General features: G+C 39.4%; 1 protein-coding gene across 1 annotated transcript; it reads left to right on the top strand.

Annotated features, from left to right (window-relative positions):
• Nucleotides 1–15,599: 15,599 nt before the first annotated feature.
• kiaa0040 (KIAA0040 ortholog) lies at nt 15,600–24,668 on the top strand. Its single transcript, XM_079818629.1, has 2 exons — nt 15,600–15,827; nt 23,754–24,668. The coding sequence occupies exon 2, from the start codon at nt 24,214–24,216 to the stop codon at nt 24,532–24,534; it is 321 nt and encodes a 106-aa protein (XP_079674755.1). The 5' UTR covers nt 15,600–15,827; nt 23,754–24,213; the 3' UTR covers nt 24,535–24,668.
• Nucleotides 24,669–27,494: the final 2,826 nt, after the last annotated feature.

The following is a 27,494-nucleotide window of genomic DNA, read 5'->3' as shown; positions in this document are numbered from 1 at the left end:
GAGCAGAGCAAGTGTTCTCAATGAATTCCTATGAAAGTTAAGCTTCCATGGGCATGAACTGAAAATAATACAGTGTGCATTTTACTTTCGGTTTAGAATTAGCGCCAGTTCGGCTGCTGGTTGCTTGAATGGTGGGTTCATTAGCCTATTATTCTTAATGAAACACACAACAACAAACAAACTCAAACTCACTTAAATAAGCGCTTTTACATTTCGCTTTGTTTGAACCCAAATCTCCTGCGATCATCTGGTCTGTCAGCTCCTCACTCTCTGATGAATGAGATCTGACGCTGTATTACACACACACACACGTAGCGTCTGTTCTCTGACTGAACGAAATTATTTTAGTACTATAAAAATCATTTAAGATGTTATTTAACTCATTTAAGATGCTATTATGAGGATACTCGACAAAACCGGCAATGCAACGCTAGCCAAAAGATGACTTTGACAGCACTAATATATATATATATATATATATATCACAATATTTTTGGGTGTGGATAACATCAAATGTTATTGTCACCACAGAAAATATTACAGTAAGTGGTCCCAAACACCAAGAATTCTTTAAATGTGTATGTTTTAATCAGATTCTGCATGCTCTGCGTAGATGAATATTCTTCAGTTCTCCGGCGTTCTGCTTCTCTAACAACACCTGTTTCCCATCGGCTCCTAATGAGCCTCTTCTGAGAGACAACACTATGATGTTTTCAAAGAGTTTCTACCCTTTTTCTCTTTTCTTTTTGAGGGGTAAGATTAGAGAGTGTAGCAACAGCTGGGATGGGAACTGGAAACCACGTAAATTCTTAATCAGCTCAAGCTAATTGCATTTAACACTAAAAAGACTTACATTTTGCATGCACCAGAAGGCATCACTTTCTCCATTTACTGTTCTGTGGAGAACATGGGTGGAAAGACGTGTGTTTTCTAACCGTTTTCTAACGCAAACTAATTGTGGGTTCACAGGAAGCAGCCCTTCTAGTTATTTTTTGAAAGAGGAATAGAGATGTCAGTTTGTGTGGACTGATTGAGACCGCTTCTCAGAAGAGAGTGAGAGAGAAGGGCAGATTTCCCTTCATTATTCATTGACTCAGCATCTGGTGGAGACACTTCATCCACCACACTACTCCAGATTCACCACGGAAAACATCGAACTCTGTGTTATACAGCTCATTTTTGCCACTCTCATGTACGTTTATTTCATTTTGAACATTAGGATATTGTAAAAAAAAAAAAAGAAAAAAAAATCCCCTACATTTTGTACCCAAGTGAAAATGTGTTTAGCATGATCACTGATGAGGCCGGTAATATGTGCAGAAGAATGGCCTCTGAGACATTTCTCCTTAACTTGCTAACCACATTGTCAGATAACCTTGGATATTATTGTAACAGATCGATTTAGCTCTAGTTTAACTTAAAATGTGCTGTATAGTTCCTTTTTTAATACATTTTCTACACATTAATAAAATATGCAAAATACAAAAACTGAGTTTGACTGTGAAGTGATTTTGGGGGGGTTTGTAAAGCACCATTGGAGGTTGTGTAGCCGATTAAAAGCACATAAACACTCATTCTGCTGATATTCTGAACAACAGATAAACTATTGCTCAATATTTATAATATAACAGTTAGCCATGCTGTTCCTCTTGTCAGTCAAAATGTCAGTCTTTGCATTTTTTGTGGTGATTTTTCAGGATTTTGTCTTTTTCTGCAGATTTGGTTGATTTTTTGTATATGTTTATGAGTGAGTCATTGAATCAATCGCTCAACCGATTCGTTCAAAACATCGATTCATGAACAAAACACTGTGCATACATCATAAAAGTGCATCCATCCATCCATCCATCCATCATAAAAGTGCATCTATCATCATACAAGTGCATCCATCCATCATAAAAGTGCATTTGTCCATCATAAAAGTGCATCTATCCATCATAAAAAGTGCATTTGTCCATCATAAAAGTGCATCTATCCATCATAAAAAGTGCATTTGTCCATCATAAAAGTGCATCTATCCATCATAAAAGTGCATCTATCCATCATAAAAAGTGCATTTGTCCATCATAAAAGTGCATCTATCCATCATAATAGTGCATCTATCCATCATAAAAGTGCATCTATCCATCATAAAAGTGCATCTATCCATCATAATAGTGCATCTATCCATCATAAAAGTGCATCTATCCATCATAAAAAGTGCATTTGTCCATCATAAAAGTGCATCCATCCATCATAAAAGTGCATCTGTCCATCATAAAAGTGCATCTATCCATCATAAAAGTGCATCTATCCATCATAAAAGAGCATCTGTCCATCATAAAAGTGCATCTGTCCATCATAAAAGTGCATCTATCCATCATAAAAGTGCATCTATCCATTATAAAAGTGCATCTATCCATCATAAAAGTGCATCTATCCATCATAAAAGTGCATCTATCCATCATAATAGTGCATCTATCCATCATAAAAGTGCATCTATCCATCATAAAAAGTGCATTTGTCCATCATAAAAGTGCATCCATCCATCATAAAAGTGCATCTATCCTTCATAAAAGAGCATTTGTCCATCATAAAAGTGCATCTATCCATCATAAAAGAGCATCTGTCCATCATAAAAGTGCATCTGTCCATCATAAAAGTGCATCTATCCATCATAAAAGTGCATCTATCCATTATAAAAGTGCATCTATCCATCATAAAAGTGCATCTATCCTTCATAAAAGAGCATTTGTCCATCATAAAAGTGCATCTATCCTTCATAAAAGAGCATTTGTCCATCATAAAAGTGCATCTATCCATCATAAAAGAGCATCTGTCCATCATAAAAGTGCATCTGTCCATCATAAAAGTGCATCTATCCATCATAAAAGTGCATCTATCCATTATAAAAGTGCATCTATCCATCATAAAAGTGCATCTATCCATCATAAAAGAGCATTTGTCCATCATAAAAGTGCATCTATCCATCATAAAAGTGCATCTATCCATCATAAAAGTGCATCTATCCATTATAAAAGTGCATCTATCCATCATAAAAGTGCATCTATCCATCATAAAAGAGCATTTGTCCATCATAAAAGTGCATCCATCCATCATAAAAGTGCATCTATCCATCATAAAAGTGCATCTATCCATCACAAAAGTGCATCTGTCCATCATAAAAGTGCATTTGTCCATCATAAAAGTGCATCTATATATCATAAAAGTGCATCTATATATTATAAAAGTGCCCCCATCCATAGTATATTAAAGAAAACATGACTATCACTCCTTTCAACAAGATGTGAAGCAGTCATCTGGTTCTGCGGATTAACGAACTTTCAGACGTGCTCAAAACAATTACGCTCTGATACTGCTCTTCAATGTGGAAGCACTTTGGATCTGTGTCGAACACAACATCCCTGTTTTATAGGCTATTAATAACCCTCACAATCAGGCTGTTAGTCGGAATATGCATGGCCTCTGCATACAAAATGTATAGGAATGTAAATACACTCCTGTAGGAAAGAGAAGAAATGGGGCGTTTGAGCAGAATCAATGGTGGTTGCTTGGTGACAGAATTTTGTACACCGCTTTTATGTGCGACTCTTCTATTGTTGCGTCATACGCTTTACAGACATAGACACACTCTTGCCAGGTGATCATTTATGATCTAAAAATACATTAAAATCCTCTTCAGCGTTACACATGTAATCGCCCCTTTTATAAGCATACAGCGGGTGGACAGAAGTCTTGAACTGACTAGGGCTTGTATTAATGCTTTCTCTGAGGCATGAGGAAATAAGAGCATGCCGCAGGTATGCACACTTAAAGTGGCCTGATAATGCACTTTATAGCCTGATGTCCGCCTGAAATGGTGACCCTCTGGCCTCAGACCCGCTTGGCTCTATTATCAGAGCTCGAGCTTTGCACCGGTCCAGGGTGAGTCTGATCTAAGCAGGCAGAAAACACCACCCACAAATCTTCACAAGTCACTGAACGCGGCAAACTAATCACTTCTGACACCGGAATAAGAGGCTGGGCGGCTGCCTGTAGGAGGACTCACTAATGGCAGCACACACACACACACACACACACACACACACACACACACACACACACACACACACACTCACACATACGGGGTTAAATCAGAAACCAAGTTCCCTTCTCTGGAGCAGCTTCAGCAGGGGAAGTGGAGGGACGTCCAGGCGTGTGGAGATCATCTGAAGGTAAGGCTCATGATAATCGTTTGCTGTGTCTTTATTTAAAGTTGAACTTGGCTGAGACTGAGACATGAGTTACTGTAATTATTCACTGCTACAACTATCACATGTGTTTATGCTGGTCTTTCAATATGTGATATTTTTCAGAATAAGATTATTCAATCCTAAAACGTCATGGTTCAAGGCTGACTAATGAGCTTTCTTCATCTTTAAATGATGGATCATTCATTGTTTTGATTGTAATAAACAATACATCTATAATACACCTCATTTTGTGACGTGCGTGACGATTGTTGACAGGCTTCCCACTCGTCCTGGAAACACTTAAAACCTGGAAAATCCAACAGTTGTTCTTACGAAGACTTTTTAGTAAACTTTACTTAATGTCCAATCATTTGTTGAACTTGCTTAAAACAATTTAGTAATCTGAACTGTTTGCATGCTATACCTTTGTTAAAAAAAAATTGGGTTGTTTTAACCCAGCAATTGGGTTGTTTTAAGCAAACATTTAAACTAACCGCTGGGTTAAAATGACTCATTCACTGGGTTAAAACAACCCAATTGCTGGGTTAAAACAACCCAGTTGCTGGGTTAGTCCATTTTCAACCCAACTTGGTTTGTTTTTAACCCAGCATTTTTTAGTGTGTACTCAGAAAACCCAAGTAAACATTGCACTCTAAAAAATGCTGGGTTAAAAACATCCCAAGTTGGGTTGAAAATGGACTAACCCAGCAATTGGGTTATTTTAACCCAGTGAATGGATTGTTTTAACCCAGTGATGGGGTTGTTTTAACCCAGCGATTGGGTTATTTTAACTCAGGGATTGGGTTGTTTTAACCCAGCAATTGGGTTGTTTTAACTCAGCGATTGTGTTGTTTTAGTCCAGCGGTTGGGTTGTTTTATCCCAGCGGTTGGGTTGTTTAATCCCAGCGGTTGGGTTGTTTTAGTCCAGCGGTTGGGTTGTTTTATCCCAGCGGTTGGGTTGTTTTAGCCCAGCGATTGGGTTGTTTTATCCCAGCGGTTGGGTTGTTTTAGCCCAGCGATTGGGTTGTTTTATCCCAGTGGTTGGGTTGTTTTATCCCAGCGGTTGGGTTGTTTTAGCCCAGCGATTGGGTTGTTTTATCCCAGCGGTTGGGTTGTTTTAATCCAGCGGTTGGGTTGTTTTATCCCAGCGGTTGGATTGTTTTAGCCCAGCGATTGGGTTGTTTTATCCCAGCGGTTGGGTTGTTTTAATCCAGCGGTTGGGTTGTTTTATCCCAGCGGTTGGGTTGTTTTAATCCAGCGGTTGGGTTGTTTTATCCCAGTGGTTGGGTTGACTGTACACAAAAAAAATAGAAACTTAACAGATTATAATGATGTATAACAATTGCCTGAATGATAAAAAACGAATTATTTGTGTCTCTTTGGCACTGATAAGAAAAAAAGCAAGCCAATCACGCCGGCGCGACAGCCGACTCGAGAGGGTTAACCTAGCGACTGGGTTGTTTTAACCCAGCAATTGGGTTGAATGTTTGCTTAAAACAACCCAACCACTGGGTTAGTCCATATTCAACCCAATTTGGGTTATTTTTAACCAGGCATTTTTTAGAGTGTACATTGCAAGTTCATATCTCACTACTTATCTCAGAATTGTGGCATATAGACTTGCAATTGCGCATTATAAAGTCCAATTAATTAATTAAAACTCATGATTGAATGATTGAACTCATGATTGAATAGTCCAACTCATGAGGTTAATTAATTACCTGACTGACTGATCAATTTATATCTCACAATTCTGATTTTATAACGGGCAGTCGCTCTGTTTATATCACAATTATGTAAACTCGCAATTGCGAGAAAGTCAGAATAGTGAGATAAAAAGATGTAATTGCCTTTTTAATATTTTTTTCTATGGCGTAAACAAGCTTCCATAGTCATAATCTTTATGAGCTCATATTAAAAACATTTCTCATTGTTATCATGGCAATAAATTGTACGGCTTTTTAAACTTCGAGAGCAATATTTAGTGTGATCCTTGTCTTTTATTCCGTTGGAGAACAATTGAGAATGTCCTGGACCAGAGTGGGAACCCTGGTGCCCGTTAGCTTTCCTGAAAGCAGCTCTTAGCACAGAAGCAGCTTTTCTTTTCTGAGTTGCTCAGCCATATTGGAATTCCTGCTCTCAGGAAACGTCCGCCGTCTTGAATTGAGCATGCCCGAGCTTTTGTCCTTTTATCAAGATGTCAACATTCGCTGGGGAAACCACAGAAGTGCCCTTTAGGGCTGGAAACACAATAATAAGCATGTGCTCGAGGCCTTTTATGGGATGCATTATATTAGAGACTATTCTGTCTTTTTGGCTTCAATATGGTCCAGGCTGAGCCCAATCCTTGAGCGAGTTTGGTCCCCGTGAATCTTTCTAATGTAAGCTTTCTGGGAAGGACTGAATACTGCAAACTAAACTTTTAAACATTGCATGACCTTGTTATAACTGTCTGTAAAAAAAGATGATGTATTGTTTAGTTGACGTTCTCAAAAGCGGAAGCAAACAGTCACACATTCAGCCACAATCTCTGAGATCATCTCTTTCTTCTGAATATCAACAATACTGTCATGTTTAGACGACCTAACATCATGAGATATTGTGTTACCAAGACTGTCGCAATAATCTAAATACAAATCTGAGCGTTTGAGACGCCTAAGATACTGTTAAAGGGATAGTCCACCATCATTTACTCAACTCATGATTGAAGAACACTTTCGGTTCCCATTGACATCCATTTTATTTTTTGTCCGTACAATGGAAGTCAATGTGAAACAGAAACTGTTAGCAAAGTTCTTCAAAATATCAGTAACACTTTACAATAAGTTAACTGCATTAGTTAATAATCTTGTAATGAACTGTACATCTACAGCATTTATTCATCTTTGTTAGTGTTAATTTATTGTTAACTATGGAATGCATTAGTGCATGTAATTATGCATAATGTTAACATTAACTCATGTAAACAAATGAAACCTTATTGTAAAGTCTTACTAAAATCATCTTTTGTGCTCCAAAGTAGAAATAAATCAGGTTTGGAACAACGTGAGAGTAAATTATGGTAATTATTTATAGGTGGACTATCACTTTAAGACATTAAATCTAAATAATATACATTGCACTAACTCAAGAAAGGAGACTAATGTTATTAAAATTATTGGAAACACTTCGGGAATACATATTTACTATTAACTACAACATTTGCCTCTCATAATTACTGCTTATTAATATTTAGTAAGGTAGTTTTAGGATTAAGGGATGTGAATATGTAGAATAAGACATTAATATGTGCTTTATAAGTGTTAATAAACAGCCAATATCCTATAATATGCATGATAATAAGCAATAACAAGAACTGAACCTTAAAAATAAAGTGTTACATTAAACTATTCGACAGGGGACATTTAAGACAATTAAGGAATATGCTTGTTTTATGTTTTGGTTTTCTTTCACTGGTCTTTAAGCACACATTCTGTTTATTAAAGGGGTGGTTGATTGACCCTTTTTACAAGATGTAAAATATGTCTCTGATGTCCCCAGAGTGTGTGTGTGAAGTTTGAGCTCAAAATACCCCACAGATCATGTTAAAAATTGTCACTTTTTGAGGGTGAGCGAAAGTGTGCCGTTTTTGTGCGCGTCCCTTTAAATGCAAATGAGCGGCTGCTCATAGGGCGGAGCTTCAAGAGCTCATGTTAGCAGCTCTGATGACCTCATGCAGACAGGAAATGAAACCGCTCAGCCTTTTATGATCAAACCAGAGTCGGACAATGATGGAGAGACTCCAGAAGAAGAGACAACGGGCCCTATTTTAACGATCTGAAACGCAAGTGTCAAAGCGCGAAGCGCAAGTAACTTTGTGGGCGGGTCTCGGCGCTGTTGCTATTTTCCCGGCGGGATAAATGGCTCTTGCGCCCGGCGCAAATCTAAAATGGGTTGGTCTGAAGTAGCTTCATTATTCATAGGTGTGGTTTGGGCGTAACGTGAATAAACCAATGCGAGCGTCCTCCAACATTCCCTTTAAAAGCAGGTGCGCAAGTTCCATTATGGATTGCTATTATTATGGCGTATTTACCAGGCGCACGCCAGGAGCGGTTCACAGCCGAGGAGACTGATGTGCTTGTAAGAGCAGTGAAAGACAGAGAAGTGAAGTTGTAATGTTGTACATTATGGTAAAGGTGATTTCACAGTCTTTTTTTTTTCAGTCTTTCAGTTTTTTTCAGTCGATTTTTTTTCCTGGTTCTTGACGGACAAACCAATTTGTCAGATGTCCTTATATACATATATGTCTTGCCACTATTGGGCAAACAGGTCTTATCCTTAATTATTACAATTAGCCTGAATCATTTGTAAGCTAGATTTATGCCTATTTTTTCACATCTTCGTGGCACACCACAATGATTTCCGTCATCTCATGTGTTAATATTGTTTTAGTGAAACAATTTATGATTTGCAAAAATAACTGTTGCATCTGTGTAGATTACATGAGCAAAGTGTATGCGCGTTGTGCACGCTATACATTATGGTCAAGCATGCGCCCTTAAAATAGCATAATGAACAACGCGCAACGCGCCACTGACTTTAGACTAGGTTTTTTCTGGTCAGTGGCGCAATTGTTTAATGGAACAGCAAAATAGCACCAGGGATTGTTTGCGCCGGAACACGCCTCCTTTTTTGCGCTGAACCGCCCAGGGAGCGCAAGTTCATTCACTAGTTTAGCGACGTGCTTCTGAGGAGGGAAAAGCGCGCTTTGCGCGGGTGCAAAATAGGAATGACACATGCGTCGGTGTACAAAGTCAATTGCGCTGGGTGCAAGATAGGGCCCAACATGTAGAATGAGACAGGACGTTCCTGAAGGGTTAGTTGATGAATTTATGAGTTAACCATCTTCAGTCATTGATTAGCATATTCTGTCATGAGAATCTCACCCCCTTTGTTGTGTGTTCCCGGGGGCGGGATTTATGTAAGTGATGTCACTAACCCGGGAGGAAGCTTGTGTAGTCCCTACCAGCCGTTTGTTGTAGTCCTTAAGAAGAGATTTCTGTAAAAGAAAATATCTCCCTTTGCTTTGAGCTTTGAGCGTCGTAACTTTAGATGTTGTTTATGCTCAAACAGCCACACTACACACTCAATAAAGTTTAAAAAGTCCAATCATAATCAAGCCCTTTAAAGTATAGAATCAAGCAACAAGCCTGTGATCAGCACAACAGGAAATGAAGCAAAACACCAGTGAAGGCTTATATGATAAAAACAGACCAATGTTTCATAAATATTTAATTAATTAAAAAGAAAAAACTCTTCTCTGTAGTAGCTATCGTTCATTAGCCGAAGTGTGTTTATATGAAATGAAGATGAGGTACAGACATAGTGTACTTTGACTAGCTTTAAACATGGATAATCTAATCAAATGTTAAACATTTAAAAAATCAATTTATAAAAGCACACCGATTTTGATTCATAAATGTTCCATTTCTTACTCATTACTTTCCACCTCTCATAGTAAACAGATCTATATATAATGTGACGGTGGGTGGGGTGTGTGTGTGTGTGTGTGTGTGTGTGTGTGTGTGTGTGTGTGTGTGTGTGTGTGTGTGTGTGTGTGTGTGTGTGTGTGTGTGTGTGTGTGTGTGTGTGTGTGTGTGTGTGTGTGTGTGTGTGTGTGTGTGTGTGTGTGTGTGTGGGGGGGGGGGGGGGGCTTGGGGGGGTTGGGTGGGACAGGAAGCTTCATTTCAAGGTTCAGCAAAAATTCATCTGAATGTATCTTTGCATGATTTCTAAAAAGAGGACTTCCCTGTTTTGAGAAACATGTCCCTCCAAAAGTCCAGGAATTAAAAAACCTACATTCAAATATTACCTCATATTTGGTTTGAAATGAAACGACTTACACTGTAAAAAAAAAAAAAGATATTTAAAAGTGGTCAAATGACTGGCGGATGCCAAACCAAAACCATACAAGTAAAATAATTTAATTTAATTTAATTTAAATAAGGAAAAACCTGTAAAATAACAGGTTTTCTCTAAAACTTTTCATGAAAATGTCTGTAAAGTTATTGTTTTTGCACTTTATTTGAATTAAGATATTTGACTAATGTTACAGTTTTGTCATTTGACCATTTAAAAAAATAAAATAAAAAAAAATAGCTTAAAACTAATAAGATTTACTGTAAAATTACAAATAATAATGTTAAATTGTTGGTATGGACATAAACATATGTACACTGGACACTGGCTAGGCCACTCCAGGACCTTGAGATGCTTCTTACGGAGTCACTCCTCAGTTGCCCAGGCTGTGTGTTTCGGGTCTTTGTCATGCTGGAAGACCCAGCCACGACCCATCCTCAATGCTCTTACTGAGGGATGGAGATCTGGCGATACATGGCCCCATCCATCCTCCCCTCAATACGGTGCAGTCGTTCTGTCCCCTTTGCAGAAAAGCATCCCCAAAGAATGATGTTTCCACCTCCATGCTGCACGGTTGGGATGATGTTCTTGGGGTTGTACTCGTCCTTCTTCTTCCTCCAAACACGGCGAGTGGAGTTTAGACCAAAAAGCTCTATTTTTGTCTCATCAGACCACATGACCTTCTCCCATTCCTCCTCTGGATCATCCAGATGGTCACTGGCAAACTTCAGACTGGCCTGGGCATGTGCTGGCTTGAGTAGGGGGACCTTGCTTGCGCTGCAGGATTTAGTGTGTTACTAATGGTTTTCTTTGAGAGTGTGGTCCCAGCTTTCTTCAGGTCATTGAGCTGGTCCTGCTGTGTAGTTCTGGGCTGATCCTTCACCTTCCTCATGATCATTGATGCTCCACGAGGTGAGATCTTGCAGACCGAGGGAGATTGACCGTCATCTTGAACTTTTCTAATAATTCCATTTTCTAATAATTGCGCCAACAGTTGTTGCCTTCTCTCCAAGCTGCTTGCCTATTGTCCTGTAGCCCATCCCAGCCTTGTGCAGGTCTACAATTTTATCCCTGATGTCCTTACACAGCTCTCTGGTCTTGGCCATTGTGGAGAGGTTGGAGTCTGTTTGATTGAGTGTGTGGACAGGTGTCTTTTATACAGGAAACGAGTTGAAACAGGTGCAATTAATACAGGTGATGAGTGGAGAACAGGAGGGCTTCTTAAAGAAAAACTAACAGGTCTGTGAGAGACGGAACTCTTACTGGTTGGTAGGTGATCAAATACTTAAGTCATGCAATAAAAGGCAAATTAATGATTTAAAAATCATACAATGTGATTTTCTGGATTCCGTCACTCACAGTGTAAGTGTACAAATTACAGACTTCTACATGCTTTGTAAGTAGGAAAACTTGCAAAATCGGCAGTGTATCAAATACTTGTTCTCCCCACTGTAATTACAGATTATTTCTGTAATTTTACATACATTTGTATGTAATTTAAGAAAACAGAAAAAATACAGTATAAATAATACAGTCATTCCCTTGTATAAAAACATGAGAATTACTGTAATTTGTAATTTATGATATAATCCTTAAAATAAGTCAAGTTGTTAATTTACAAAGTTGTTAAGTCAAGTTGTTAATTTACAGATATTGTTTGTTATTGTACATATTTTAAAACATAACTTAAAATAATTAAAAAATTACTGTAAACAAATGTAGCGTAGGATTTTTTTTTTTTACAGTGTATTCGAAAAGAGAAATTGAAAAAGTTTGAGTGACTGTGTAAATGAGCTGATTCTTAAAGGAACACTCTTTTTGAAAATAGGCTAATTCTCCGACTCCCCTAGAGTTAAACAGTTGAGTTTGACCGTTTCCATTCAGCCGATCTCCAGCTGAGCACTTTTAGCATAGCTTAGCATAAATCATTGAATCTGATTAGACCGTTAGCATCTCGCTCAGAAATGACCAAAGAGTTTCAATATTTTTCCTATTTAAAACTTGACTCTTCTGTAGTTCCATCGTGTCCTAAGACTGACGGAAAATGAGAAGTTGTGATTTTCTAGGCCGATATGGCAGGAACTATACTCTCATTCCTGCGTAATAATCAAGAGCTGTGAGCCGCCCCATGAGTGCAGCGGCGCAGTGATATCACACAGCGGCTGAAAATAGGCTAACTTCAGTCAACATAACCAACGGGACGACCGGCTCACACAGAGAGCGCTGGGACTATTTTCAGCCGCTGTATGATATCACTGCTCCGCCGCACTCATGCTAACGGTCTAATCAGATTCAATGATCTATGCTAAGCTATGCTAAAAGTGCTCGGCTGGAGATCGGCTGAATGGATTAAACTCAACTGTTTAACTCTAGAGGAGACGGGAAATGGTGGCGTGTTCCTTTAAGGCATATAGAGGGTTAGGAGGGAGTCAGTCCATGTATGGCAGAGCGTGCTCTTGTTTTCATAGCACAGTTCTGATACATTTCATGAGAATGACTCACGAGCTGCAGTTGTGACTGGTTAGGAACGGCCTGAGCTATATTTGGATTCAGAGGCAGCCTGCTTTATTTTTCATTAGAAGCACTGCACATAAATTTAACACCCCTATGTTTCCGAAGCACACTCTGTGCCTTGGGGATGTGTTGGGCTTCTGGAAGATCCAGAGGACAGGACGTCAGGAGGAGGATGGAAGAGGTCATTGTTGAGTCCGCCTTAACTTTGGGTGTGAATAACCACAGTGACAGAAGTCTAAACCACAAGCTTGAGATCATGAGGTTTGACTTCATCAAGTGCAACAACCCCGTCTGAATGAAACATGTTACATCCAAGACTTCTCTTGGTTTTATTTAAGTTCAGTAAAGCAGCCAGGACAGTCCTGATTGTGAAAGTACAGCTGGACATCCGCAGAGCTGGGAATCTTCCTGTATCACTCGGCTGAATAAGAGAAGTTCAACTCTCTTCAACTTGCCTAAAATAAACACTCAGTTCTGCATCGCATGCTTGACAGAGTCTTTGTGCTGCTTCATTTTAGTCATATAGGATAGTAGATCGCACACTCTAAAAAATGCTGAGTTAAAAATAACCCAAGTTGGGTTGAAAATGGACTAACCCAGCAATTGGGTTGTTTTAACCCAGTGTTTGGGTTAAATGTTTGCTTAAAACAACCCAATTGCTGGGTTAGTCCATTTTCAACCCAACTTGGGTTGTTTTTAACCCAACATTTTTTAGAGTGTATAATTATTACATTAATCATATACACTACCGTTCAAAAATTATGGGTTGTTTCTTTTTTTTGAAGAAGAAGAAGAAATGAATACTTTAATTTTGCAAGCATGCATTAAATTGACCAAAAGTGACATTTATAATGTTATTTTTCAAATAAATGCTGTTCTTATGAACATTCTGTTCATCACATTTCATATATATAATATAATTAGATATTTGTATAATATTTTTCTTTTTAATTAATTGAATATTTATGAAACATTGGTCTGTTTTATCATAATGTGACCCTGGAGCACAACAGCAGTCATAAGGCAGATGCACAGATCATCTTCATCTGAATAAATCATCTCTCACTGATGTATGGTTTGTTAGGATAGGACAATATTTGAAAATCTGGAATCTGAGGTCGCAAAAATATTGAAAAAATCTCCTTTAAAGTTGTCCAAATGAAGTCCTTAGCAATGCATATTACTACTAATAATACATTTATGATATGAACATTGACCAAATATCTTCATGGAACATGATCTTAATATCCTCATGATTTTTGGCATAAAAGAAAAATGGATAATTTTGACCCATACAATGCCACAGATATACCCGTGAGACGCAGCACTGCTGTTTATCTTCATTTCCTGTTCTGCTGATCTCCACCCATTTAATGCAAAACTGGCTGTCGCTTCATACTTTAATAAACATAATTTGTGCTTAAAGACTAAAGATGGAAAAGCTGTGTTTTCAGCATCATTCTTTAGTGTCACATGATCCTTCAGAAATCATTATGATATGTCAACAAACATTTGTGATTAATATCAATGTTGGAAACAATTGTGTTGCTAATTATTGTTGTCAAAACTGATACAAAAAAAAAAAAAAAATATATATATATATATATATATATATATATATATATATATATATATATATATATATATATATATATATATATATATATATATATATATATATATAAAGATGGAAAATATATATATATATTTCAAAAACAGACCGTTACAAAAATAACATTATAAATGTCTTTACTGTCACTTCTGGTCAATTTAATGCATTCTTGCTGAATAAACTTTTTTTTTTTTTTTTTTTTTTTAAGAATAACCCATAACTTTTGAATGGTACTGTATATTATTAATGTAATAATTATATTACTTAATCTAACATTGATAATAATAATAAAAATATTTATTGAGCAGCAAATCAGCATTTTAGAATGATTTCTGAAGACTCTTGTGAGTAATGATGTTGAAAATCCAGCTTTACAATCACAGATTTAAGAAAATATATATTAAAATAGAAACAAGGTATTTTAAAACATAATAATATTTCACAATATTACAGTTTTTACTGTAGTTTTAATCAAATAAAGGCAGCCTTGGTGTGTATAAGAGACTTATTTAGAAAAAGTGACCCTGGAGCTCAAAACCAATCATAAGTATATCTGTGGCATTGTATGGGTCAAAATTGTCCATTTTTCTTTTATGCCAAAAATCATAAGGATATTAAGATCATGTTCCATGAAGATATTTGGTCAATGTTCATATCATAAATGTATTATTAGTAGTAATATGCATTGCTAAGGACTTCATTTGGACAACTTTAAAGGAGATTTTCTCAATATTTAGATGTTTTTGCACCCTCAGATTCCAGATGTTCAAATATTGTCCTATCCTAACAAACCATAAATATCAATAAATACAACAACAACAAAAAAACTGGTTTTGCTGTCCAAGGTCACAAATATTAAAAGATCCAACACCAAACGTTTGAACGACAGTGTAAAATTACTATATTACTAAATGTATACATATTTTAGGACCAAATGAAGGCTGAACTGACAAACCACAGCATATTTTTAAAGTTTTATAAATAATGTCCTTTTCAAATCGAATCCAATGCCTTCTTTAAGACAGTGGATATTAATGAGTGTGTCTGAATGACCAAACCCCGTTCACTGTTCATTTTATAAATGTTACAGACCATAAATCAAACCGACGAAAAAATGACTCAATGTGAAGTATTCATTCAGATTGCAAAGGGATAAGCAGTTGTTAAATCATAAGAGCACATTTGAGACTATTCTCTCACTCCTCTAGTTCCTCTGTGCACTTTCAAAATCATATCATTACAAAATAGTGTTTAGTGGGAACTGTGTACACACACACACACACACACACACACACACACACACCGTTCCCCCTCCCTTCGTCCTGTGACATCACAGGGAAGTTGAGTTTATAAAGTAACCACAAGAATGCAGTGTGTGTCAGGCGAAGCTGCGAGCAGACAGAAGGCTCTTTCTTAAAGCGTTCGGCCTAGGGAAACACACACACACACACACACACACTCACTCACTGGCTCCAGGTACAGCCGTGGATATGTGCGCTGTGTGTCTTCCAGAGATTGTGTTGCTGAAAGGAGAGTTGTGAGACGTCTGGACTGAGCCCGGATCAGAGCCGGTAAGGTTTAACGCTTCTGCGCTGAGAAATGATGGATCGCTGTCCTGATGGGCATCTGTTTGTCACATGTGGCTAAACTCAATTCAGGCCCTGAGTTTCGCTCGTGGACATGCTGAGAAATGTGCTTTTCTGTCTTTAAATAACTTGACCTCTTTCCAGATTAGTCCTGGCAAGATGTTGTCAAACTCATTGTGTTTACCGGGACTGTAAACTCTGAGAAATATCGCTGTAGGAGATACGAATCCCTCATGAATATAAACTGGGCTCCGTAAATGAAGGGCAGGTGGAGGCTTATCCAGGGTCTGTAAAATCCTCTGCTTTTGTAAATATTTCCATAACAGGTCCGGAATATAAGAGACAGTCGCTTTAACTTCAGCTGAATATTTCTCAGCCATGTTCGCCCTCTTTCTCTCAAACAGATTTCGGGCCCTGAGGGCCTGTGCTGTATTTAGACAGTGTCCTCTCTTGTGTCAGACTCATCCTGGATTTGTCTTTTTGAAATGTGTTACGTTTTGTTGTGAGTCTCAGAGAAGAAGAAAAAAACGCCTTTAGGTGACTCTAACATGTTCACAGAATGCAGAGGAATGTGACTTGATGTGCATGTCTTTGCCTGTAACTGATGTTGTCAGTGGAGTTCGGAGCTCCATCCTGGCTTTGTGTGAAGCTGAGAGAGTCTTCCTGTTTTACATTCCTCTGCGGATCCCAGAATTACTCAAACTGATTGTTCTTCTTCAGACGGGTCGGGCTGAGGAGGTGAAGGATAAGAGGAATGGAGAGCTCTTTGAGATGTTGAGGATTGGAGAAGGGAGTTGTCTTCTGTTGCATAGGTGTTTTTCACATCTAAAGCAGATTTCCTGTTGTGAAACCGTCTGCAGGAAGCAGGGCAAACACACACACACACACACACACACATGAGATGCTGAGGCTTCATTGCGTTTGTGCAACTCAACATTTTTTGGGGTAACACTTTATTTGACAGTGTCCTTGTTACATAACAGTGAATTATGCATAATTACATGCATTAACCCTCGAACAAACCCTAATCCTATAGTAAGTAGAGTTTAGATTCTGATCCCGAACTTGACCTGACCCTCGAGACGATATTTCCCCTTGATCAAGCATTTGACTTTTTTTAATCATTACTTTATTAGCCTAATTGGGTGGGCAGAAAGTGATCATAATCAGAAAGAGCGCGGGGTTAGTTGTAACACACGTTTTAACCCTTTCCACACATGCCAGAATGACCAAACTCAGTGTATTTACTAGCTGCCAAATCAATATTATTTAGAGAAAAAAATAGCAACAAAATTAAAAAATCTCTGGAAGATATTACTGAACATTTATTTAACCATAGCTAAAGTACATTTCTTACTTAAGTTTAGTTTTCATCTCTGTTTTTAGTGTTTATTTAAAATAAGACAAATCTGATATTATTGTAATCTTCTATCTGTTATTTATCAGATGTTGTTTAATGCTGATCTAACAGCAGAAGACACGATTAATCCCAGTTGAGCAGATGTGTGTGTGTTAACACTGCGTCACAATGAGAAATACGCTATTATATTCTATACTTTTATGAATTCTTTTGAGAAACCACGAGAGAAAATGGTGAATACTGACTGAGAGTTAATGTTCAGAAATTATTCATTATGATTATGTTTTGAACTGCTGTATTTAGCGATGTGTTTGTAGTCAAACTCAAAAATGAGTATATTTTTAATGATTAAAAATTTAATTTAATTTAAATTTAATTTTTAAAAAGTTAATAATTGTATTTTGTTTACAAAATATTTTAGTTTGTCTTTTTTTGATTATATCAGGTCACATTTTAATCTGTCATTTGGTCATGTTATAATGAACTCCACCTATGGGGCATGTTGTCACATTTCACTTCCATTCTTTCAGGGTAAATCAAGAAAAAAGTAAACACTGAAACAAAACCACATAATTGTACTAGACATGTGTGAAATTAATGTGGGAAACAATAAATACTCTGAACCCCCAGTGGATTTACACAAACTGAGAAAGTCAAAAAGCGTTAGGTTGTGCCCCGCTCTCCCCTAATATATATATATATATAATTTTGTTTTTGTTTTTTTTTTCATGAGTGGAGCGCTGCAGTGGATTATTGAGCTGAGCGTCCGTCACTCCGCTCATCACAGGCTCGCTTTAAAAAACGCTCGGTTTATATCTGGCTCGGGCTCATAATTACAGTTAATGTGTTGGGTCGGGCTTGATTTTTTGAGCCTGATCTAAGCTCTAATAGTTAGTCCATGTAGTTACACTGTAAGAATGACACCTTTAAGTAAAGTGTAACCAATGTAAATCTCACTAAAGGTGTAATAAGACATTTTTAATGAAGGCAAGACTACAGGCAAAATCATTGTTTTTCATGCATTGGTAATTTTTTTGCTATTTTGCTTCCATAACATGCCTTTTCAGATAGTGAAAAGAAAACATTTAAAATACACATTTAAGTGTTAACCTTATTTCAGTCTACATACAATGCATATCTGCTTTTCTCAAAATTAGTTATTTGGATATCTCCTTTTTATCATCTTTTTTATCATAGGAATAACACATTCTATAAATCAATATATGAACAAACCTTCAGAATAAAAAAAATAAACAAAAATGTTGAACCTGCCTTTATCCAATGTTCAGATGTATATTCTGCAAATGTGAGTAAAATAGTGCATATTTAAAAATAAAGTTTTAGAAAACTTAACAACTAAAATACTTAAAGTCTCAAAGGTTGAGTTCACTTCAAAATGAACATTTCCTGATGATTTCCTCTCTCCATCTCATCCCAGATGTTCATGTCTTTCTCTCTTCAGTCCTCTTTAGAGGAAAACACTCCAGGATTTTTCTGCTCATAATGGACTTCAATGGGAACCAACGGCTGAAGGTCCAAATCACTGCAGTTTCAGAGGAAGAGCTTCAGAGGCTCTGACCAATCACAGACGAGGAATAGAGTCTGATCTAGACAAACCATCGCCACATTTACAACACACACACACATTTATACACTTTAACCTCAGACGCTCGACTTCAGTGTTGTTCGTATGATGTCATCACGTCTGAAAGGTCACATGACGCAGGTGGAAGTGCCGAAAAACTCCATCTCATGTTCTCCTCCAACTTTACAATCGTCCGTCATCGTTGTTTCCCCTTTATTTGTGTAAAGGTCATTGATTTAGTCTTCGCACGTTCGTTTTAACACTGGGTCGGCACTGAGATTTGGACCTTCAGCCGTTGGTTCCCATTGAAGTCCATTATGAGCAGAAAAATCCTGGAGTGTTTTCCTCTAAAGACGACTGAAGAGAGAAAGACATGAACATCTGGGATGAGATGGGGAGAGGAAATCATCAGGAAGTTTGGTTATGTCTATTAGTTGAAATGTTTGCCCTGGTCACCTGTGGTGTCTTAACTAATAAATCATTTCTATAGTTTAAAGAAATGAACAGCATTTATGGGCTGTTTTGAAACACTGTTCATGCAGCTTTGAAACGTAGTTCAGAGCATTAAACTCAGCATCACATGATTTCAGCGAAGGACGATTCGTTACGTCATATTCATCAAACCTTGAGAAACATTATTTATAAATGCTCATGTTTCCCTGAAGGGGATTGAGCTGAGCGAGCATCTCATGATTGATGCTCAGTTATACTGTATAATGTATTCATGAATGTTCATACTTATAGAGAATATTTAATACACTCTAAAAAAAAAAAGGTTCTATATGGCACCAAAAATGGTTCTTGGCTCGTAATCATAGGGGAACCTTTTTTAGTGCTATATAGCACCAATTTTGGTGCTTCAGTGGTTCTTCAGAGGTTCTTCAGCGGTTCTTCAGAGGTTCTTCACCGGTTCTTTGACTAAGGTGCTATATAGCACCTCTGAAGAACCACTGAAGCACCAAAATTGGTGCTATATAGCACTAAAAAAGGTTCCCCTATGATTACGAGCCTTTTTTTTTAGAGTATATATTTACATAAGTCTAGCCTATAATTACACAAAACAAGCATAACACATTGACATAACATGCAAATAATCATTATAATAATCATTACTATCAGTTATTATAATACATTTACACACACACAGTGCTTTTAAAAAACTCATGAATCCACAGCTGGAGACGAGTATCGACTTAAACACCTGTAACGGTTACTCTTACAGTACTAACTGCATTATTATTATGATGCTGATGTTCATAAGGTTCTGTTAACTGTCGTGTGTGTTGTTGTGTGTTAACTGTCGTGTGTGTTGTTGTGTGTTAACTGTCGTGTGTGTTGTTGTGTGTTAACTGTCGTGTGTGTTGTTGTGTGTTAACTGTGCTGTGGTTATTGGGTTTCCTGCCTCACTGTGGTCTGGGCTCTGGCGTCAGTGTGTCGTTCTCCGGTCTGTTGAAATAATGCATTATCTCTCATTGTTTCGGTAATATATGTATTGTTATGTATTCATTTGTTTCTTTCGTTTTAGTATTGATAAATTAAAAAATATTAAAAATATTCATAATATTAAATCAACATTCTGAGCAAAACTATCTAATCTACTAATCAAAACTCAATCTAATTCTACAATCTGGCTCATATCATCAAGTTGTTTTTTACACAGTGCACATATTTGCCATTTAAACAATGTAATAAAAAGCACATAAAAATATGTATCATAGCTAGGGTTGGGTACCGTACGTGTGTGTGTGTGTGTGTGTGTGTGTGTGTGCTTTTGTGATTTATGAGGACACAAATTTGTATAATGATGCAGTTATTACGCTGGTATTATGAAACATGAAATATGTCATCATTTTTAAAATAGCTTTAAAAACATACTAAACAATGTTTTATTAAAAATTAAAAAATGCTGAATATTTCCTGTGATGGGTAGGTTTAGGTGTAGTGTGTGTGTGTGTGTGTGTGTGTGTGTGTGTGATGGGTAGGTTTAGGGGTAGTGTGTGTGTGTTTGTGTGTGTGTGTGATGGGTAGGTTTAGGGGTAGTGTGTGTGTGTGTGTGTGTGTGTGTGTGTGTGTGTGTGTGTGTGTGTGTGTGTGTGTGTGTGTGTGTGTGTGTGTGTGTGTGTGTGTGTGTAATGGTAGGTTTAGGGGTAGTGTGTGTGTGTGTGTGTGTGTGTGTGTGTGTGTGTGTGTGTGTGTGTGTGTGTGTGTGTGTGTGTGTGTGTGTGTGTGTGTGTGTGTGTGTGTGTGTGTGTGTGTGTGTGTGTGTGTGTGTGTGTGTGTGTGTGTGTGTGTGTGTGTGTGTGTGTGTGTGTGTGTGTGTGTGTGTGTGTGTGTGCATATGCGTGTGTGTGTGATGGGTAGGTTTAGGGGCAGTGTAAGGGGATAGAATTTACGGTTTGTACGGTATAAAAACCATTACGCCTATGGAATGTCCTCACATTTCACAAAAAAACCCGTGTGTGTGAGAGAGAGAGAGAATGTGTGTGAGTGTGAGAGTGAGTGTATGAGTGTGTGTGTGTGAGTGTGAGAGAGAGTGAGCACACACACTCAAAGGCTCACACACTCACAGGCTCACACACACTCACAGGCTCACACACTCACAGGCTCACACACTCACAGGCTCACACACACTAACAGGCTCACACACACTAACAGGCTCACACACACTCACACTCACAGGCTCACACACACTCACAGGCTCACACACACTCACAGGCTCACACACACTAACAGGCTCACACACACTCACACTCACAGGCTCACACACACTCACAGGCTCACACACACACTCACAGGCTCACACACACACTAACAGGCTCACACACACTAACAGGCTCACACACACTCAAAGGCTCACACACTCACAGGCTCACACACTCACAGGCTCACACACACTCACAGGCTCACACACTCACAGGCTCACACACACTAACAGGCTCACACACACTAACAGGCTCACACACACTCACACTCACAGGCTCACACACACTCACAGGCTCACACACACTCACAGGCTCACACACACTAACAGGCTCACACACACTCACACTCACAGGCTCACACACACTCACAGGCTCACACACACACTCACAGGCTCACACACACACTAACAGGCTCACACACACTAACAGGCTCACACACACTCACAGGCACACTCACACTCACAGGCTCACACACACTCACACTAACAGGCTCACACACACACTAACAGGCTCACACACACTAACAGGCTCACACACACTCACAGGCACACTCACACTCACAGGCTCACACACACTCACACTAACAGGCTCACACACACTCACACTCACAGGCTCACACACACTCACAGGCTCACACACACTCACAGGCTCACACACACTCACACTAACAGGCTCACACACACTCACAGGCTCACACACACAGGCTCACACACACTCACAGACTCACACACACTCACAGGCTCACGCACACTCACACTCACAGGCTCACACACACTCACACTAACAGGCTCACACACACTCACATGCTCACACACACACAGGCTCACACACACTCACAGACTCACTCACACTCACAGGCTCACACACACTCACACTAACAGGCTCACACACACTCACAGGCTCACACACACACAGGCTCACACACACTCACAGACTCACTCACACTAACAGGCTCACACACACTAACACTCACAGGCTCACACACACTCACAGACTCACACACACTCACAGACTCACACACACTCACAGGCTCACACACACTCACAGGCTCACACACACTCACACTCACAGTCTCACACACACTCACACTCACAGGCTCACACACACTCACACTAACAGGCTCACACACACTCACACTAACAGGCTCACACACTCACAGGCTCACACACACTCACAGGCTAACACACACACAGGCTCACACACACTCACAGGCTCACACACACTCACAGGCTCACACACACTCACACTAACAGGCTCACACACACTCACACTCACAGGCTCACACACACTCACAGGCTCACACACATTCACAGGCTCACACACACTAACAGGCTCACACACACTCACACTCACAGGCTCACACACACTCACAGGCTCACACACGATCACAGGCTCACACACACTCACACTAACAGGCTCACACACACTCACAGGCTCACACACACTCACAGGCTCACACACACTCACACTAACAGGCTCACACACACTAACAGGCTCACACACACTCACACTCACAGACTCACACACACTCACAGGCTCACACTCACAGGCTCACACACACTCACAGACTCACACACACTCACAGGCTCACACACACTCACACTCACAGGCTCACACACACTCACACTCACAGGCTCACACACACTCACACTCACAGGCTCACACACACTCACAGGCTCACACACACTCACAGGCTCACACACACTCACAGGCTCACACACACTCACACGCTCACACACACTCACACGCTCACACACACTCACAGGATCACACACTCACAGGCTCACACACACTCACAGGCTCACACACACTCACACTCACAGGCTCACACACACTCACACTCACAGGCTCACACACACTCACAGGCTCACACACACTCACACTCACAGGCTCACACACACTCACAGGCTCACACACACTCACAGGCTCACACACACTCACAGGCTCACACACACTCACACTCACAGGCTCACACACACTCACAGGCTCACACACACTCACAGGCTCACACACACTCACACTCACAGGCTCACTCACACTCACAGGCTCACACACACTCACAGGCTCACACACACTCACAGGCTCACACACACTCAGTCTCTGGCCTGGTCTGACTCGCGGCGCTCTGCACTCATGAATACAGGAGAGACCACTGGAGGATCCACAGCTGACTTAACTTCTGCTCTCTCTCTCTCTCTCTCTCTCTCTCTCTCTCTCTCTCTCTGTCTCTGTCTCACTATTTCTTTCTGTTTCTCTCTCTCCAGAAATGCCCCCATTCCATCACATCTGTGAGAGTCAAGGCAGAAGAGACTAAAATAGAGTCTCCAGAGGGACTGAAGCTGAGAGGAATCCACCCAGTATAAACACGACCCACGATCTCCTCACACACACAAGATATGAGTCCACAAAAGTCAAAGAGAAACATCTCATAAGCAATGCTTTGTTGTTAGAGCCCGAAAGCAAGGCGTTTTATGAGATGAATAGTGAGGTTTGGGATTAAAGCAAATTGTGAAATTGTCCGTCATTTATTACACTTGGCTCGTGGGATATTTCCTCAGGATGGGACTATGACACATTGAACCGGCTGAGCTGAAGTCAGAACTGGCTCAAGTTTCTTGATCTCCAGATAGAAATCCCATGCTAATTACTGGTTTAATCGGATCGACGGTGGCTTTACATCTCAGATCACATCTCTAAAGGGATTTAAAGGACTCTCGCTGAACCATGAAGGAGGCAATCGTGCAGTTTTTCAATGATGTGTGGAGCCTGGCTTCAGCCAAGCATGAGCAGAGCATCTCCAACACGGTTTGCCTGGCTGTGCTTCTGACTCTTCCGCTGGTTGTGCTCTTCACTTCTCTGCTGGTGTGCTGTCACTGTTGCTGCTGTCGTCATTGCTGCCTGTGTTGTCGCGGAAAAGGCCAGACCTCGGGGACAAACGAAAAGAAGAAGAAGAAGAAAAACGGCAGCCAGAACAGTGAAGACTTGTGGATCTCAGTCAAAGCGGACCCCATGAGTAGTGACAGACTTGCACTCACGACGGTGTAAAAATCCACGTTGAACAAAAACAGTTTTATATTTATTTATCTTTATGGTACATGCAAAGGTACAAAAGCAATGTTTCCTAAAAATGCACCTGGATGTAAAAAAGAGGGGACTTTTTGTATAGTAGTGAAATTTGGGAGTGAATGAATATGTTTTATGATGTGTGTGCGGTCCTGAAAGGCTTTCCCAGAACCCATATTTTAGGTGAAAAGAAAGGCATATCTGTCATTATACAGCAGGGCCTTGGATCGGCTTCTCTGAGCTGTGTTTCTGCATTTGACTGCAATGCTTTTCTATGGATTTTTTTGTGCAAAATTCATGTTTGATCGGTCTCGCACATGACGTGGCATTCAAAAAATGCGGCACTTAATTAAAAAGTTCCACTTTAAACAAAATAAAAACTGCATCTCTAAACCTTGCGTTTTTTCATTTAACTGCCATGAGTCTGACGTTTTTATGTTCTGTGTGAATGAGCCCTGATAGACTGTCCAGAGGCACCAGGACACTTCACTATCACTGAGATGTGGCGGTGAGATGTTCCCACTTGGTTTTGTTTTGTAGAAAGTTAATTGGTTTCTTTAAAGTGAATTTCGTTTTGTATAAATTGTATCTTAATTTTAATGATTTATTATTACATTTTTTAGCATGAGACTACTTTCAAAAACAAAAAATAATACAAAAAAGCAGAAAAAATGCTCTTAGTAATTTTTGTCTATTTTCTAGTCTAAATATTTAAACATTCTTAAATCAAGATGCATTTACTAAATAAGTACAATATATAATATTTATTATATATTGTACTTATTTAGTAAATACATCTTGATTTAAGAATGTTTAAATATTTAGACTAAGTTATATATGTAATTTGTCCTGTTGCTCTCTGTCACACACCTGAAGCTCATTCATTATACAGCTCATTATGTATCTCATCATGCGGGCTATTATGTTCTTTTGTCCTCTCAGGTGATACTCATAATTATTCATTAGCTATCACGCCTCCTCTCATACGTCTTACAAATTTTAAATCAGTGTATTGTTTTATGTGAATGAGTAGGCTCAATGATTCTCACATCAGTTTGAAGCAAAAACTCTAGGCAAATACACCCATTAGTCAAAAGTCTTGTGAACACATATCTATTGTGTGTTTTGAGGCCTTAATTTAATAAAAAAAAAATGTTTTTTCAAAAACCATGCATAAACATTTTTCTCTCAAAAACACAAGCATGTTCATACATGTTGCTCAGATATTATGGTAGCCCAGTTTGTGCTGAATAAAATGCCGAATTTAGTTTTTACAACACCGGCAAACATCGTTTACACTCATCTTCTTCCAGCGTGTGTGCAGACAGGGTTGCCAAGTTTTCACTACACAACCCTCCCAATTCACCCTTCGCCAGGAGTTTGATTGACAGGCGATCTGACCAATCATAATCCGCCATTCGCAGAATCCGCCATTTTTGTCTGACAAAGCAGTCAAGAGGGTTCGTAGATTAACGTTGGAGGACTTGAACTTGAAACACGGTGTGTACTGACGTCTTTCCGCGGTTGAAACAACATTCCTTCTGAAGTCCATTCATGTTTATTTGATACTATAAATTAACTAGAAGGAAGAGATGATCGGTTCACATCACAAGCAGCTTTAACTGAGGCACTACAGCGACCTGTCACCACACATTAAAGAGCCACAAAATGGTATTTATTTTTTACAATTCTTTAAGAGTTGAGACTTTGTTTCATATTAAAAGTAACCTGCTCTGTCCTGTCTGTCGGCGTGTTGTCAGTCTCCTCTTTGCTCTGCGATGTGTTTTTCACTGCATGAGAACATGTTTGTGGTGTGAGAGCGCGGATTGTTGGACATAGCAACGGTAACTAAAGGGGGCGGGTCTTTGCGAACGGTCTATTGCTTCTCAAAACTAGCCCAAAACAAGCCCAATAGCTTTTCATGGGGGGGTGGGGGGGGTTAAAATATGTGTTTTTTTGGCAGGGTTGCCTGCGTTCCTGGGTCTATATATATCATAATTCGCTTCAACCCGCTTCAACCCGCGGACATGGAAAAACAGCCCGCGGGAAAACCGCAGTCTTATGCGTTATGCGTCGCTCCGTTGCTCTGATTGGTTGTAGGTCTATCCAATTGAGGTCTTTCCTGGTTGGGTTGAAACACGCCCCATAATCACAGCCCAATGGAGCAGAATCAGACTCAGACACGCACGTGAATGCCAGTGCGGCTGTAAATGCGTGTGAACTGTGTGGTTGTGAATGAATGCCCGTGTGCATTTTACTTTCGGTTTAGAATTAGCGTCAATTGCTGCTGATGTGCTGAGACTCTCGTTCGCAGACACGTTCAGTTTTAAATCTGTTCTCCAACTGAACTAAATGATTTTATTACTATAAAAATCTAAACGACGGTGGGGTGGGCAAGTGATGTAACCGGTGTTTCGCCTGAACACAGACTATCGCAGAAAGCCTAGTGACTACGTTTATATGTGCACCAATAAATCGATTATTTCTAATAATCCGAGTACGGTCTTAATCACTGTAAGACACGAGCAGAACTCTTCACTCAGTTTACATGCATTTTTTATTATTCTAATAAGTTCTACCACACTCAGATAGGCATACAGTACGCATGTTACCGGCTGTTTTAGGCCCTGTCCACACCAACACAGGTATTTGCAAAACTGCAGCTTTTTCTATGCCGTTCGTCCACACGCAAACGCAGTATCCAGACAGTGAACCCAAACTTTTTCGTTTTTAGAAACTCCGGTTGCAGTGTTGTCGTGTGGACAGTGAAACCATAGAGTTTGTCTTGTCGCGTCAGAACGGTAATAAAAAAATGTCCAGGCTTCTGATTGGCCAACATGGCTTTACGGTTAGGGCAAAAATACAAGATGGCGCCGCGGATGGCAGCCTCGGTATGGAGCTCTTCAGCTATTGTGTTGTTTTTGTTCGTTTGTTCTGCGTTT

The sequence above is a fragment of the Gobio gobio genome (genome assembly GCF_949357685.1).
Source record: "Gobio gobio genome assembly, chromosome: 6".
NCBI lineage: Eukaryota > Metazoa > Chordata > Actinopteri > Cypriniformes > Gobionidae > Gobio > Gobio gobio.
The sequence above is the reverse complement of the archived record's forward strand: the minus strand, read 5'-3'. Positions and strand labels throughout refer to the sequence as shown.